General features: G+C 36.4%; 1 protein-coding gene across 2 annotated transcripts in view; it reads left to right on the plus strand.

Annotated features, from left to right (window-relative positions):
- The window catches only part of Tbc1d15-17 (TBC1 domain family member 15/17), a 305,943-nt gene that overhangs the window by 197,496 nt on the left and 90,277 nt on the right, over positions 1-18,170 (plus strand). For both annotated transcript variants that reach the window (XM_090404708.1, XM_090404709.1), the window contains one exon: positions 1,253-1,353. In XM_090404708.1, coding sequence (XP_090260834.1) covers positions 1,253-1,353 — 101 coding nt within the window. The remainder of the gene's footprint in view (positions 1-1,252; positions 1,354-18,170) is intronic.

Genomic DNA, 18,170 nt, shown 5'->3' on the forward strand with positions numbered 1-18,170 from the left:
CAGTTGATCTGATAACTGAGAAGCTGATGTAATTCTAAATGGTTTATTTCTGGAATTTTTCATTTAATATTTTTGGACTGGGGTTGACTTGTGGATAAGGGGTGGGGGGGCTACAGTAGTTATGAGCTCAAACTTGCACTGAAGCCTTAATATAGAACCTTTTGTGAGACCACAGGAATAAATAACTGTCATTGTCTAGTTCTGCAGTTTGAAATGTGTGCATATTGAAATTACCTACCAATCAAGAGGTTTATCTTCATGTTCCGTGTTTAATGCTGTAGCTTCTCCTAAACAAGATATTTTATTTTGTTTTTAAGACTAAATTAACTTTTTTTTTTAACCCACTGCAGAGTACAAAGATTTTCCAATTCTACAATGATGATTTGAGAATATATTTGTACCCCACTAGTAAGTAGTAGAATCATGTAGCCCATAGGTTCCCAAACTTTTTCGGGCCACTGCCCACTTTGCAAAACATAAATTTTGTAATGCCCCCACTACAAAACATATCCATAGAAAACAGTATAATAAGTTTCGAATAATATTTGCTTTGTTTTTTCCCTCTAGTTAGCAATATAAGTTAGTACTAACTAGGCTAACTAAAATTATGATTTTATTTCTTTCTTGCCATTATTATTTTTATTCGTAATATTAAATTACATAAAATTGGGTTTATTTTTTTACAAATCAATTAGAAAAGTGGTTTTATATATTATGAATATATTTGCTACTGTAAACATAACCTGTTATACACACATATATACATGCTCTATTTTTTCATTGACATAGAAAATTGACATCTATTTCTATCTGACTTGGCAAATTTTCAAATGATTAAATAATTGAAATAGAAAATTGATAAAAAAATTTATTCTGTAAGATGGGCATAAGATGAATTAAAATGCAATATTTAAATTTTGAATGATTATCTAATTGTAAAATCACAAAAATAATTAATTTTTAAATATATATTATTAATTTCTTCTATAAACAGCCACCGACCCCTAGACCACCTGAATGCCCCCAAATGCTTCTGATCCCACTATAGCCCCCCTAGAAGGCTTCAGCACCCACTGGAGGGTGGTACTGCCCACTTCGGGAACCTATGATATAGCCTAATAATAAAAAATTTAATTTGGATCATGGTCTAATTAATGTTGTTAGATATTTATAATTTAAACTTAGGAGGGATTCATTTAATTTTATGAATGGCTGATTGTTGCTTATTGTATTTCATTTCTTATGTTTACAGGTTATGTACAAGGAATGAGTGATTTACTTTCTCCTATTTTAGTTGTAATGCAGGAGGAAGCTAATGCATTTTGGTGCTTTGCATTATTTCTTGAAAAAGTAGTAAGTGGATTAAATTCATTGTTAAAGATACTGTGTGTATATATATATATATATATTTTTTATTATTATTTTTTAATTTATTTATTTCTGTTCTGAATATTTCATTAGTATCATATCTCTATAGATGCCATGAAATTCATCTTCCAAATATAAACTGTGGGATATGAGCCATAAACTGTAGGATATATGCTGTCAGAAGACAGCAGTGAAGTTTTAGGGAAGAAATTAAAATAACTTGTATATATGTTTGAACCTGCATTCATAGTTGTGATTCCAATTTTTGCTGATGGAATAGGAGCATAAATCTCTTGGGATGCAAATGGAATGTGTATTTAAACCACCCTGTATTTGATAATAAAATAAAATTTTTATAAATTAAGTGGATATTAAATCCAACATCATTTTAAAGCTGAATACAGAAAATAAAAGTTTTGTGCGAAAATTGACCAGAGAGCTTGCCAGAATACACCGCCGCCATACTACGAGTTGCCCTTGCCAAACCTAATAGGAAAGCACGAATGCTAAAAGCACCCATATATTGCCTTCTATTGGTCAATTTTGATAAGGTTTCACTAGTCTGATAGCTGTTTCAAACTCATTGGTTTTCATCAGAGACTATGCACAAACCTAAGAGAGCAAAAACTCTCAGTACAAGAGAACTTGAAGCGTCGGAGAGGTGTATTTTTCATAAGCGAACTCTCAGTCGGTACGTAAAGTATTTACTTAAATAAAGAGTCAGAAGGCTTCATTTCGGCGATGCAAGATTATATAAATTAAGCGGATATTAAATCCAACATCATTTCAAAGCCGAATACAGAAATATAAAAGTTTCGTGCGAAACTTGACCAGAGAGCTTGCGGGAATACACCGTCCCCACACTACGAGTTGCCCTAGCCGAACCTAATAGAAACCTAATACGATGCTTCAAGTTCCCTAGTACTGAGAGTTTTTGCTCTCTTAAGTTTCTGCATAGTCTCTGACAAAAACTAATGAGTTTATAACAGCTGTCAGACTAGTGAAACCTTATCAAAAGGGACCAATAGAAGGCAATATATGGGCGCTTTTTGCGTTTGTGCTTTCCTATTAGGTTCGGCTAGGGCATCTCATAGTATGTTAGCGGTGTATTCCTGCAAGCTCTCTGGTTAGTTTACAAATACAGAAACTTTTATAGTTTCTGTATTTGCCTTTGAAATTATGTTGGATTTAATATCCACTTAATTTATATAATTTTGCATCGCCGAAATGAAGCCTTTTGGTTCTTTATTTTAGTAAATAAAATTTTTATTTTTATTCAGCACATCTAATTTTATTATAGAGTTTGCATGATGCTATGTTTTGCATCACTTTCTGACTGTGTCAGATGGGGAAGATGGGGATTAGGAAGATTAGGTTAGATGGGGAAGGGGATTCTGTTAGGTTTGTGAATTTTAGGTAAGCCATATATCTGGAAGGAGGGGGGGGGGAGTTATACCGTTTGGTTCTCATCTCCCTGGATATATGGTTTACCTAACATCCACAAACCTAATTCTCCCCTAAGACCCATAGCAGATGCCACTGATACTCCGTACTACAAATTGTCAAAACAACTGGCTAACTCTCTTACCTGCCCTCCCCTCCCCACTGAACTTACCATATCCTATTGAAAAAACTCTGCCCATTTTAAAACCTTGATTGAAAATCTAACTTTAAATAATAGATATATTGGTAAGCTTTGACATCACCTCATCACCAGTATTCCCTTAAATGACACCTTAACACTTAAGAAACGTTTTCCTTCTGATATCTCACATCTCTTTTCTTTTGCCATCAGTTCTGGTTATTTTTCTTGGAAGAACAAAATTTACAAACAGATAGAGGGAATTGGTATGGGTTCTCCCTCTCACCTCTCTTGCCAATTTTTACATGGAAAATTTTGGCTAAGATATGTAGATTATGTGTCTCTATTTGGCCTCATGGCCCAGACACATTAGACTCCTTCCTCAGTAGTCTACATCCAAGAATCAAGTTCACAATGGAAAAGGAAATAACAATGGTTTGTCCTTCCTAGACATGCCTTCCTAATGGTAACCTTTCCTTCACTGTATATAGAAAACCCACTCACATAGGCAGATACATTCACAAACTCTCTCGGCAATATGGAATTATTAAAACTCTAACCAATAGAGCCTATCATCTTTGTTCCAGTGGAACCTCTCTTTCAATCGAACTCAACCACATACACAACACCTTCCTTTCAAAGGCTACAGTGATTACAGAATTTTAAAAAAAAATAATCATTTCCTCTCCCATTCCTTGGCCATCCTTTCAGAAATGTCATCACCATCCCTTACATCAGTAGCACATCAGAAAAAATAGCAAGGTCTTTTAAAAAGTACAACCTCTACACAGCTTTTAAGCCCTGTTGGAAACTTGCTACCCTTATCTCTTCCACCAAAGATCAGCTCCCTCCCCTCATAGTGTCTGAAGTACCCTGTTCCTGCGAGTCGGATTACTTCAGACACAGTTAGATCAACGACCATCCATTTAGAAGAACACAAATCGCACAATTGCAATCATGACTATGGTCAACTGGTCTTGCATACCACGTATTGGCTATAACCCACAGGATCTCCTGGAAGAAAACTCCATTCTCCACCATAGTAAATTTAAAAAGAAAAGACTTTTTAGAATCTGAAGCAGCACGCAGAAATCAACCAAATTTAAACAAACACGAATGCATAAAACTTCCCAAAATTTGGGAAAAAGTAATTGTCAGAAGTCCTACTTTACATCCTAGGCCACTTACAAATTCCCATAGAGAGTGCACCACCTAGATCGCACTTTAGAGTCACCCATGTATTTCATTTAGTACTATGTTGTCTTCGTGTGTGTGTTACAAGAGTTATTTATAATCCCTGAAGATGACTCAGTGACTGAAATGAAATATTGGAAGTATTAAAATTAGTTTTTAATCCTTTCCTAGTTCTGTAAATATTCCATTAACCACATTGCCGTCGATATGAATAAAATACGTCACTCCTCACACACTGTTACGTCTTCACTTTCCGTAATTTATCTATTTTATTCACTCTATAGGGCCTCAAAGGTTATCCACTAACTTGAATCCTGTGAAACGTCCCCCTTTTGAACTCAGGCAGATTTGTTTGATTAATTGCTGCACCAGCCTAAGTCTAAGGATAGAAATATCTTATCCTAGGGAAGATTCACAGAGATTAAGTGTCATCAATAATATTAAATTAGATCAAAGAGCTGTGGATACCTTAGCTTTGCAGTCATAGCCCTTTACTCTTAATTTTCTTTGGGTATTCCCCACATGCATAGGTTTGATATTTTATGAGTGGTGAAGTCAGTCAACATGCTCAGAAAACACATATGCATAAATTAGAAAACATGTTTATTTTACTACGACAGATTACAAAGAAAAGCACAATGTTAATGGCAATGCTAAGATAAAGAAATGTTTAGAATTTCACGCACAGCTCTCTCACTTTAAATATACAAATCATTGTTACATTAAAGAATCATTTATGCAAGTACTACATTAATCACATATTATCTGGTGTGTATTTGGCACAAAACATTATTCAGGTTCTTGGATCTTATAAGTTCTAATATCAATTCCATTACAATAACTGCTGCAATCACACAATGCTAGGATTCTCAGACACATACAGTCCAACGAGATTTACGAGTGTCCCTGACTATTTTAAGTCATCAAAGTTCACTTCCCTTCAGAAAGGATCTAAATTTCTTCCATTCACAAATATCTAAATAGTGTAATAATAAATTCACAGTACTTATTTACACTGCACGGTCCGCATCGAGATCTTTTCGTCTGTTGCTTCTAGTGGAATTTCACTGTTGTTACAACATGCTACCACATGGGAATCACGTGCACGCTACGAATCTGGCACTCATCTTTGCTATCTAACATTGACTTGCTCTCGCCGATGGCCCGTGATTTGGAACTGCTGTTATCTGGTGCATTGCCTTGCCGGGACTTGTGCTAGTCAGCAACGGGAACGTAGAGACTCGACATCGCCGTCTTAATATGATGAGAAAGCCGGAATAGAGAAATAAACGGGGTTGGGGGGTATTCAGACCTGCACTGCCGTATTTATTTCATTTCTCAGCACCCTCTTTTCGACTTCGAATCTCACACCCGGAAGCCCCCTATTCGTTCTGACTGGGTGACGTCATTCTGCCACCTTACGGAGTCTTGTATTTTTGGGAATGCATGCCCCCCGAATGTCTTCCACGAATTCTTCAGCCTCGGTCGTTGCATCATAACCGTGGTATTTCTGCAACCTTTGACCTTTTGTTGGCAGTGTGTTAACCTTGTTGCATGCACAGCTTTAATTCTAATGGTTAAATTTTCACATATATTCAAAATACATTATTTCTATTACATCGTTTTAGATTGCATAAAACCTCAGACTTAATACTTCGTCTTTTTATCTTATTCTTTCCATGTTAACATGATATTGTTTTCCTGATAAGTTTAAGTTTGACTGCTAAATGAGTAAGTATGTTCATCCAGTTAAGCACATCGTGTTAGATCCTGTATGGGTGACTCTCTTGTGAATAAAGTTTCCCATTCACGATCTAACAACACACTTTGTATCCATCATATATTTCAATGTAATATCAGTGATTTTACAATTTTAATATGCACTTCGCATCCATCCTAATAACCTTGACATGTATACGTGTCGTGGCCAGTTGGGTGGTTAAACCTCCAACTTGATTGATTATGTTTGTTATTTGGTCTTGATTAATACATACAATAATAGAGTACCTAAGGTAACTTGACAGAGTGGCCAAATAGGCAATGTGTCATCAGTATAATATTGCGAGGTTATTATAGAGTGATATAATAGCAGAGTTAATAACAGAGCGAGGTTTTTAAATGTTAGAATAAAATTTACAGTAGAAAGAAGAAACTCAAGTGTGTGAAGTGGAGGTATTATAGCTGTTGCAGAAACTGAATAAGAATTCAGCAATAGAGAACGGATGGGATATCAGCGCCGTTGCTAAAAGAGTGTTCTGCTGAACAGGCTATTCCATTGACTGGGCTATTTCATTTGAGTCTCAGAACAGGAAAGATTCCACAGGAGTGGAAAGAATGTATGGTAATCCCATTGCACGATGTGGTGCAAAGACCGATGCATCCAACTATTGACCAATCAGTATCTCAGTAGTAATGAAGATTTTGGTGAAATTGGTTATGGCTTGCATTCAGAAATGGGCTGACTGAGAATTTCTACTTTGCAATGATGAATAGCATGGGTTTACTAAGGGAAGGTCATGTTTTAGCGACTTGCTCAAATTCTATAATAATGTTACCATTTAGCTAGACAATGGGAATGGACACACCATGATATTTTTGGATTTTGTTAAGCTTTTGACAGAATACAGCATAGACAGTTGCATAAATTGGAGATTATGGGATTGGATCATAAAATATTGGCATGGATAAGAAGCAACAGGCAACATACAGCTATTTGCTGATGACGCAAAAATAGGTAGAGTAATCAGGAATGCAGCTGATATGCAGTACTTGCAGAATGATTTGAGTAGGCTGGAATTATGGGCATGGGGAAATGGATGTAAGTTCATGGTCTGTAAATGTAAAGTTATGCACTTTGGCATGATTAGATATCCAATGTATTATTATATTGGTGGGATTATGCTAGAAGAAAATGATGAGGCTAGGGATCTTGGAGTGTTGGTAGATAGGAAGTTGAAGTTCAGAGGCCATGTAGCAGAGATTGCAGATATAACTAAAATATAATTGCAATGTTGAAATGAACTTTGATATGTAAAGATAAGGATGTCATTTTGCCTCTTTACAATGTGTTGATAAGACCTCACTTGGAAAATTGTGTGCAAGTCTGGTTTTCATTGTGATTCTGATATAGTGGAGAGAGAGAGAGAGAGCAAAGGAGAGTGTTAAAAATGACAAGATTGTGGAATACTGATTATGAATTCAGATTGAGAATTTGTAGACTGCAGACACTAGCAAAGGAGAAAGAGGGGTGATATGATTGAGACTTTCAAACTTCCATATAGGATTTCAGCTGATGAAAATTTTCATTTTATGGAGGGTGGAGAAATCCTTGGTGGGGCATCCTCAGAAGCTGAGAATTAATGCTGCTAAGAAGGGGACGTGGGCTAGATTTTTCTCTTGTAGAGCAGTACGTGATTGGAATGGATTGCCATTGGATGTTGTGTGTGCAAGCAGTGTGAATGAATTCAAGAACAAGTATCGATAGCTGGTGCGTGTAGTATGTGGCCTCCCTCGATGAGTCCTGACTCCCTGCAGGTCTCCCTTAATAATAATAAAATCAGAAACAACCTCTGCTTACATTTTTGTTTATCTTAGACACAAACTCTGACAGCTACTTTTTTTATTCTATGCAGGAAACAAACACCGACTGATATAAACACTAATTCACACTACATCTTGTTGTGAAATATGGCATTATTAATAAAAACATTAATCACAGACTACAGTGGTTTGCTCCAGTGACATCATATTCTATAGTAAATTAGAATCCATCTCAAATGGTTTAACTAGTAATGATTACAATCCTTAAAAATAATATATTTTTTTAAAATGTTCTTTCTAATACCATGCAAACTAACACACTCAAAAACTTTAAATACAATGGCAAATGACTCAAGACCTATGAACCAATATTCAAAAGATTCGCCCTTATTTGTTATCCTCTAAATATTTAACTACCCATTATGAGTACCAGTGGTGTATAGGATACATTGCCTGTATAAGTACAAATTAGCCAGATTGCCCATAATAGGCAATCTGGCTAATTTGCATCTAATAGAATAGTGACAATACTATGTATTTATGAATTATGTGGAAAAAGTAGATTGGAAGCATGTGTTCTTGGAATCACTGTATGCTGTACAGAACACTTCTAATTTAAATCAATTTAGCCACAAGTAACTACCAAAAATTTCAAGGACTGTCATCTGGTGACAAATCATTGATAACAAAACTGACGACTCTTAACTATACCTATGGGTGCACTAAGGATATCTTGAATATTTTGTCCTTTCTTTTAGTGTTGCACGGTGATCAGCATTCATTTTAGAAATTATGGACTTGACAACCATGTTATAAATAACTATTTTAATATCTCAACGTTTCAACCTTCATATTAAGGTCATCATCTAGAGTATATACAAATATACAAGGGACAAGCTGAGTTACATTTCACACAGTAAGCTAAAGAAACAATGATTTGATCACCGGTTATTCTACTGGCATGACTTCTAGTGAAAAAAGAAAAAAAAATGCAGATAAAATTACAAATTAATTATTTAGGAACTACATCAAAGCTAAATTCTATTTAAGATAACATGAGAGAAACATTCTTTCTTATAGATAGTTTTCTTACAGTAACAATGATGTCCTATTTTTAACATTACCATTGTTATATTAGATTTAGGATTATGGATTATCTACATAATCCTGTTTATAGTTAACTCATAGGGAGAGAGGTTCCGTGGGTAGTGTTATATCTTGAATGATGATTCTATCAAGAATAGAACTGCACCATTCAAGATTTAACAAGAACAACAATATCAAGCAAAAGCACACTTGTACTCTTGGCAAAACAGAGATAATTTGTGAAAATGCAGATGTTAACTTTGCTTAAGAAGGGCATTAAAATATAAAGGAAGAAATTGAATCCTAAATTAAAATGAAATCGAAGAAGGAAATAAGTATTAGATTATATTATGTTTAAAGTATTGTCTAAAATAGATGGAAATCTTAAACTTTCAAAAACATCAATATTAAACTATGCCATGTATAAAATCACGTATTGTCGTGCGAACCAAAGTTCAAAGGTTACAGTTTGACCACCAAAGATGTGAGTAGGCATTCGTGGAAGGTGCTCGAAATTCGCGTTCGCTGAAGAGAGCGATCCTCATTCAGCGAGGAGATGACATCGTTCAGTGACAGCAAATAGGAAAGCTTCGTAGACAAGCTTGGAGTACGGAAGAGTGCACTATAGAAGAGTTTAAAAACGAACTCGCATGGCTTGAGGCACTCTTTTGTCTCCTTTTACGTTTCTGGTTTTGGTCCCCGGTCGCGTGTGCCCTCCACGTGGGTTTCTGGCTCGTAGTTCCGAAGCGGGTCAGCATGGCTGATACCCAATAAGACATCTGAAGACGGCATAGCGGCAACGCGTTTCCAGTTGCTGAGTGGTGCGAATCGAAGAAGTTTAGAACGAGATGACGGCTGTGTTTCGAGTTTTGGCCATCAGTCTGGTTCTAACCGATGAGAAAGCAGCAAAAGATTCCGTGTGTAGAGGCTTAAGTGCTGTGAGGACATCATGTTGGAGGCTTAATGGATTTTTTACAACACTCAAAAAGAATTAAAATAGACTTTAATACTTCCTATATTTCGTCCTAGTCACTAGGACATCTACAGGGATTACAAAAAAATTAATGTAACATATGCACAAATAACAAACGATACTAAGCCCAACCACGTGGGTGACACTAAAGTCCTATCTAGGTGGAGCGTCCTCTAAGGGCAGTAGTAGGTGGCCTGGAATGTAAGGTGGGAACTCTGGTGATGAGCGTTTCCCAAATCTTCGGAAGCTTAATGCACCCATATTTATTGAGATTTGGTTGGTTTTTGAGAGCTGCTGCTGCTTCTAAGAAAAGTCTCTCTTTCTTGAATTTGCTGTGGTGGTTTAACGCAGTTTGGTATCACTCTTGTGTCCCGACATCGTTTTAAAAAGGCCAGCCTATTTAGTTGCCTAGATAGTCGTAGTTTTGACTTACCGTATTGCTTGGATTTGCGTGCTAGTTCTTCTCCATGGATGATTAGAATACGTGTGTAGAGGCTTAAGTGCTGTGAGGACATCATGTTGGAGGCTTAATGGATTTTTTACAACACTCAAAAAGAATTAAAATAGACTTTAATACTTCCTATATTTCGTCCTAGTCACTAGGACATCTACGGGGATTATAAAAAAATTAATGTAACATATGCACAAATAACAAACAATACTAAGCCCAACCACGTGGGTGACACTAAAGTCCTATCTAGGTAGAGCGCCCTCTAAGGGCAGTAGTAGGTGGCCTGGAATGTAAGGTGGGACCTCTGGTGATGAGTGTTTCCCAAATCTTCGGAAGCTTAATACAACCGTATTTGTTAAGGTTTGGTTGGTTTCTGAGAGCTGCTGCTGCTTCTAAGAAAAGTCTCTCTTTCTTAAATTTGCTGTGGTGGAGCATGGTGGTTTTCTTCCATGATACTCTGGAAGTGCCGTTGTTTAGACAGTCTGTAGCAAGGTGCATTGGTGGCATCTACTATAGGTCTGAGTGGGGAATCCGGTTTGTGGATTTTTGGTAAACCGTATATTCGGGGAGGAGCGGAAAGATTTAAGTTTATTCGTGACATCAAGGGGCCAGAAGGTTACTTTTTTAAGTAAGATTTTTAATTTCTTAACCTGTGTTTTTGTGGGGTCGTGTTCTAGCAAGATGTAGGTAGCGCGATCGCGGAGGATAATGTTCATTTTACAATTGTATTCAGTGGTATTAAGAACAACTGTGGCATTACCTTTATCCGCTCTGGTGATGACGATACTTTTTTCTTTGTGTGGTTTCAGGAGAGCCATGCATTGGGCATAAGATAAGTTGCTTTTTGGAGGCGAAGAATGAGCGAGGATGTTGGCTACGTCTAGTCTGATGTTGTTGGCTATCTCCGACGGTAAGCGACCGATCCCCTGTTCGATGTTAACCATAACATCGAGCACCGGCACTTCCAGAGTATCATGGAAGAAAACCACCATGCTCCACCACAGCAAATTCAAGAAAGAGAGACTTTTCTTAGAAGCAGCAGCAGCAGCTCTCAGAAACCAACCAAACCTTAACAAATACAGTTGTATTAAGCTTCTGAAGATTTGGGAAACACTCATCACCAGAGGTCCCACCTTACATTCCAGGCCACCTACTACCGCCCTTAGAGGGCGCTCCACCTAGATAGGACTTTAGTGTCACCCACGTGGTTGGGCTTAGTATTGTTTGTTATTTGTGCATATGTTACATTAATTTTTTTGTAATCCCCGTAGATGTCCTAGTGACTAGGACGAAATATAGGAAGTATTAAAGTCTATTTTAATTCTTTTTGAATGTTGTAAAAAATCCATTAAGCCTCCAACATGATGTCCTCACAGCACTTAAGCCTCTACACACGTATTCTAATCATCCATGGAGAAGAACTAGCACGCAAATCCAAGCAATACGGTAAGTCAAAACTACGACTATCTAGGCAACTAAATAGGCTGGCCTTTTTAAAACGATGTCGGGACACGAGTGATACCAAACTGCGTTAAACCACCACAGCAAATTCAAGAAAGAGAGACTTTTCTTAGAAGCAGCAGCAGCAGCTCTCAAAAACCAACCAAATCTCAATAAATATGGGTGCATTAAGCTTCCGAAGATTTGGGAAACACTCATCACCAGAGTTCCCACCTTACATTCCAGGCCACCTACTACTGCCCTTAGAGGGCGCTCTACCTAGATAGGACTTTAGTGTCACCCACGTGGTTGAGCTTAGTATTGTTTGTTATTTGTGCATATGTTACATTAATTTTTTTGTAATCCCTGTAGATGTCCTAGTGACTAGGACGAAATATAGGAAGTATTAAAGTCTATTTTAATTTTTTTTGAGTGTTGTAAAAAATCCATTAAGCCTCCAACATGAAGCAAAAGATTCCATTTGAAGGTAAATTGTGTTAAAAGCAGCGACGCGAAAAGTTTGTAAGCCCAGAAGAAACAAGGGGCTAATTCGGGATGAGCATGTGTCTCCACGTGGCAGCAGATCACTGTACAGAGGGACAATCCATAACAAAGAACAGACGGAAGGATCGAGAAATCGTCTAACAAGGTGGTAATGTACAAATCTTCATTTTATGTATTATCTATTAGTGACGAATTTGTAAAATGGACAAAGATTAGAAAAGAAGATAGTGAGATTTTAGAGACAGTTTCCTGTGTTATGTTGATTGAATTGGACTGGTAGTCTACGTTCATAAATTGTCTAAACCCAAGTTAATGTATATGGGCCATTAGTAGCAGTAATCTAGTTTGATATCGAGAGCCATGTTTGTGATTTAGATGAATCGTGAGTGTGTATAAATAACTTGCCTGTTTGATTACCGTTGCCTTGCTTTACTTGTAATTTAGTATTGATCTTGATTAGCTTTGAATATATGTGTTGTTCAAATTGTAAAGTTCTTAGATAATTAATAAACATGCTTTCCCATGTATACCTGAGTTTGTCTGAGTAAGAGATTGAATTTTACCACTCACGAAAATATCGAACCTATGCTTAAAGGGAAAAGGGGAAATTTAAGATTGCCAAGGCATGACTGTATACTGAGAACTCTGAAATTTACTTGCCTACTTAAACTAGATAAAGTATTACTTGATTTCTGGGAAGGTTTCTCTGGATAAGAATTTCTATCCTAGAGCTCTGACTGGCGCAGCATAAACAAAAAAATTTTGTCAGAGCTCAAAACGGGAAACGGTCCCAGAAGGTCAGTTTCGAAGTTATATCTCATTAGGCACAAAGGAGAACAGTAGAGGTGAATTATAGGCGAAAATGACGACATAACAGTAGAATATGTGCTTTCCATATGCTTGGGATTTTTAGACCATCATTATTGTTCAGATTAGAGTGGTTGATAAGAATCTCACAGGCTTTCTTAAATTTGCGTTCATACCATGTTTTGGTGTGATGTAAACAACTGGTGCTTTTCCAGTCATTTCTATGTAAAGTGTTCAGGACATGATCAGAAAGGCCAGCTTCACCATAGTTATTATATTTAATGTGTCGTTTATGTTCCTTTTGTCTGATAGGAATTGTGCATCCTGTTTCCCCTATATATGGCAGATTACAGGTGCTATAAATATGGTATACTCCAGGGTTGGCCAGTGGAGGGAGTGGGTTTTTGGATGAGTTGAGTAGGCTTTTTAATTTTGCAGGAGGTTTAAAGGTGGCTTTGAGGTTGTATTTCTGTAGTATTCTGTTTATTTTATCTGATGTCCCTTTATTGTAAGGAATGGTTGTAGTTTTATTGTAGTCTGGTTTATCTTTGTTTTTTATTGAGGTCTGGTAGAGCAAGGTTTCCCAAACTTTTTTTTCCGTTGCCAGGTTATTTTAATACTTCATCTTCTTGGCTGACTAAAATTTTTATGACCAGTAGGTAAAATAAAACAGATTTGAATGTTCATAGAGTTTCCATTTATTGTTATTATAATAAAGAAGCATTTACTCTTACAAAAATATAATGAAATTAAACTAAAGCCAAGTAATTTATTAATGAGAAGTATGATGCTGTTGTTTGTTAACTAGAAACTTCAGGTTTGGAGGAAAAGATAACTTTATTCTTAAATCCGGTTCGACTTCCAATTGGTTTCTATATTTATTTTTTAGAAAAACCAGTGTTGAAAAGCCTGTTTCACACTTATAGGTTGTGACACAAGGCATTAGAAATTTTATCACTTTTTCTGCTAAAACTGGGCACTCCTGACTGCAAGACAGCAAAAATCCATCAATGATATTGTGTTGAAGATGTCTTTGGGTGCCGTATCACAAGACAGTTCAATTATAGATTCAATATCTGAATACGGCAATTTTGTATCAGATTCTGCGTTCACTCTAAAAGGGTTCCTTATCCATGCTTTGTTGCTGTTGATTGGGTGGAAATATTCCTTCAGACTTGCCTGCAGTCCTAAAATATGTTCCTTGATAATAGCTGAAATCTCATCCGGCATGGAACTCATATTATACTCTTTTTTGTAATTCTGTTAGCTTTGTAAAAGATTTGTAATTCCCTGCTTCCACACGACGGGACCACAAATTAATAAATTTAATATCAGATTTAAATTAATGTCATTTTAAAGTAATGTCAGATTTAAATTATTCAAAAAATCAAAAATGTCACAAAGGTAGGCAACCTTGATTAACCAATTGACATCATGAAAACTGTCTTTGAATTCAAATATTGCATCCCTAGCCATTGGGGTGGGGGAGAATGTTTGTCTAAGAACATTAAAACTTCATCCTTCATTTCAATAAACCTTCTTAAAACATTCTTTACAGCCATCGCACCTCGCAGTGTAAAAGATGTTGTTCATGTTCATTCCCCATTTCTTTGCACAACACAGAGAATATTCTTGAATTCAATGGACGAGATTTTATAAAGTTTATAAATTGTACACACTCTTACATAGTTGCATTTAAAAGCAATGGCATTCTTTTGACGGCCAATGCTTCTCTGTGAATGCTACAATGCGCCCATACACAGTCTGGTGCTATGGCTTTGATCTTTGGATAAAGTCCAGTACATGCGCCTGTCATTGCATGGGCTCCATCACTACTCAGTCCCACACATTTCTTCCATTCAATGCCCTTTTCATTGATGTAATTTGCAATCATATTAAAAATTTCTTCAGCTGTTGTTCTTGTTGTCAGTTTACAAAAAAAAATTCTGTGCGAGTTGTATTGTCACAATCGTATTTCACAAAAAACACATTAAATTGGCATTGTCCGATATGTCTGTACTTTCATCGACTTGCAAGGGAAAAATATTGCACTCTTTTAAGTGACCTACAACAGTTTCTTCAATATTATAAGCAATCTCTATGATTCTGCACTTCACTGTGTTATTTGTTAGAGGCAGCATATTTACTTGGCTCTCATGTTTTTTATCGCATATTCGAGATGTAAAGATTTTTATTGCTGGAACTATTAATTTCTTGGCATGTGAGGATAACCGGCTTCAGCAATTAATTTTGATATTTCATAAGAAGCCATTATAAGGTTTTCAGACTGAGCTCCCTGAGAAAAATTAGAAGACACAAGTCTTCTTGGTAGCTATTAGTTCTCTCTTTTAAAGAAATCTATTGGCTTATTATTGTAGTTCAGATGTTTCAATTCTAAATATTGCTTCAACTTTGAAGGTCTCATGGATTCGTTTGAAAGTGCCACACAACAAATAACACATAGTGGTTTGTCATCAGCACCCTTGATGAAACCTATTTGTATGTAATCCTCAGAACAGTGTCGGGTCCACATCATCTTCTTTTTTGTAAGAGTAGTAGACAACACGTCACGCGGCCATTTGTTAGTGCTGTTCTCAGAACTTGTGCACGGCTGCACGTCACTCGATTGTTCATTGGTGGAAATCGAAGAGTTTGTAACGGCACATTGTTTGTTTGTTGTTTTATTACCCATTTATCCATCGTTAAATGGGTAATGGCAAGCGAGATGAAGAAAAAAATGAAATAAATTATTTAGAAAGAATTATAATAATTACGGTTCAGCTGAACCCACTGGGAAAGGTACATGTAATCAGTAATCAATACAAAAAAATACGCTCTCTCTCCATGCTTAACTAAAACTGAACAAGCAGAGTGAGTATATGGTGGGCAAGTAAAGCAAATGTCAGACCACCAAACGATTCAGCTGGTGGCACGATTGCCACCACGCAGCCTCGACATTAGTTGAGCTACTTTACCGCAAACAAAGAGACTGTGAAATGGCGATGTAGACAGAGCGCATTTTTCGTCTCTTACTTAAATTATTTATTCGTTAGTTTTGATTAAACGCTATTTACTTGTATTTTATAGTTTCGTGAAAAAAAGAAAACACAAAAACGAAACACCTAGGTTTTCGAGAGTTTTTTTAGGCGACCCAGCATTTAGCTTTCATGACCTGGTGCCGGGTCGTGATCCACCATTTTGAAACGCTGTTGTAGAGAATTTTGTTAATAATGTTTTGTCTGTAACCATTTTTTAGAAAAGTATTGCTGATAACCTTAAATTCGTCTTTCAGCACTTGTTCAGATCTTCGAAGCCCTGTTTTTTAGAATATTAATGACATAGTTTTTGTGTTGGGTGGTGGTAGGAGATTATGTTTATTGGCCAGTATGTGTCGGTTTCTGGTAAACAGTGAAGGAAAGACTGCCAGAAGGAAGACATGTGACAAGTGTATCTAGAAATAGAAGTGTGTTCTGGTTTTCAATCTCAATTGTGAACTGTATGCATTTGTGTTTTTTGTTTAGGTGGCTAAGGAAAGTGTCTAGTGTCTGGCGGCCATGGGGCCAGATTACGAAAACATCGTCGATGTATCTAAGCCCGACTTTTGGTTTTAAAGGAGAGGAATCTAGAGCATGTTGCTCAAAATGTTCCATATAAAAGTTAGCAATGGGAGGGAGGAGATAATGGCGAGCCCATGACTGTACATTCTTTTTTGTAGGTAGAAAGCATTTTGCCATACAAAATAACCAGAACGTGATACATGCACAAAGAGCGCCGTGATATCTGGAGGGAATTTTTTCTGTTAAAGAAGGATTGTGTCATTGATTGGGACATTCATAAAGAGGGCAGAGACGTCAAAACTGACCAATAAATCATCTTTTTCTAATGTAATGGCTTTGATTATGTTTATGAAGTGTTGTGTGTTTCTGATATAGGAGGGGGAATGAACTACCAACTCTTTGAGTGTTGCCGCTAATTTCTTGCCTAGGTGATAATTTGGGCTGTCTATACCTTCGACTATTGGCCAGAGTGGTGCATTTTGGTAGACCCTAAATTCTTAGGGAAGGAGTGTAGTGTGGAATTAATTGTTTGACTGTATCTTTGGGCCATGTAGTAATTGATTTAAGTAGTTTTTCTATTTTCTTTTTTATTCTATTGGTCGGTCATAGTTAACAAGTTGGTATGTACTTTTGTGCAAGACTAGCAGATTCATTTTTTCTAAATAAGTGGTTTGAATTAGAATAACAGTGGCACTTCCATTATCGGCTCTAGTTATTACGATGTTCGGATTTGATTTTAATGATTTCACCGCTGTTAAATCATGTTTCATTAAGTTGCTTGTTATTGTTTTCTTATGATTTATATTTAAAATGTTGGTGGTTTCTAAACGTATTTTATCTGCTATGTTATTTGAGATGAATCTTAAGCCTCTTTCAATATTACAAATAAAATCCAGTTTGTTCATCGATCTGGGTGCTATGGCAAAATTTATACCTTTGTTGAGCATCGAGAGTTCATCTTTGTTTAAGGCGATCGGTGGCTCCTGTTGTTTCTTGCTTCTGGTTGGTTGTTAACGTTCACTGTGAAGAAATTCGAATATGTCGATTGGTTTTGTTGATCTTTTAGTCCGTGAAATTTGGATATGAGATTTTCTTTCTTAGTTTGAAGGATATGGTTCGCCGTGTTGTCCATAATCTTTTCGAGGATAATACAAATATCTGTGTTCAAGTAACTAAAGAAAAAGTTTACCTCCACAAAGGCTCACCGAATATACCACCGCATGGAGAAAGCGTTACTCAGAGAACAGATCCAGGCTACAAGAAAAAACTTGGCCATTAATCAAAACTCAAAAACATTGTAAGTGATCATACCACCTGAGATTAGCTATACTAACACATTCCTAAATGTTGACAATGCCAAGTTCTTTCCTAATATCCTCTGTTTTCAATATGATACAATTGATGTCATCTGTTCACTACCCTAGTCTTTCTCAGAACTTATATCAGTGGTCTCTAGCTTTTGATTAAATGTTTTATTGCAGGCATAAACTTCTGTGGCTAATTGGTTCAAAAGACATATTTCGGTGATTACACCACATTTTTTTATTATTGAGTTCTATAAAACACTGAAATAATAGTTCCCAACAAGTTTCGTGAATCGTAGGATTTACATCTTCAGGGGGTAAATAGTATAACTTAAAATTTAAACAAGAGAATTAATAAATACAA

The sequence above is a fragment of the Typopeltis vanoorti genome, chromosome 15 (genome assembly GCF_054136105.1).
Source record: "Typopeltis vanoorti isolate ZY-2024b chromosome 15, IOZ_Tvanoo_1.0, whole genome shotgun sequence".
Lineage (NCBI taxonomy): Eukaryota > Metazoa > Arthropoda > Arachnida > Uropygi > Thelyphonidae > Typopeltis > Typopeltis vanoorti.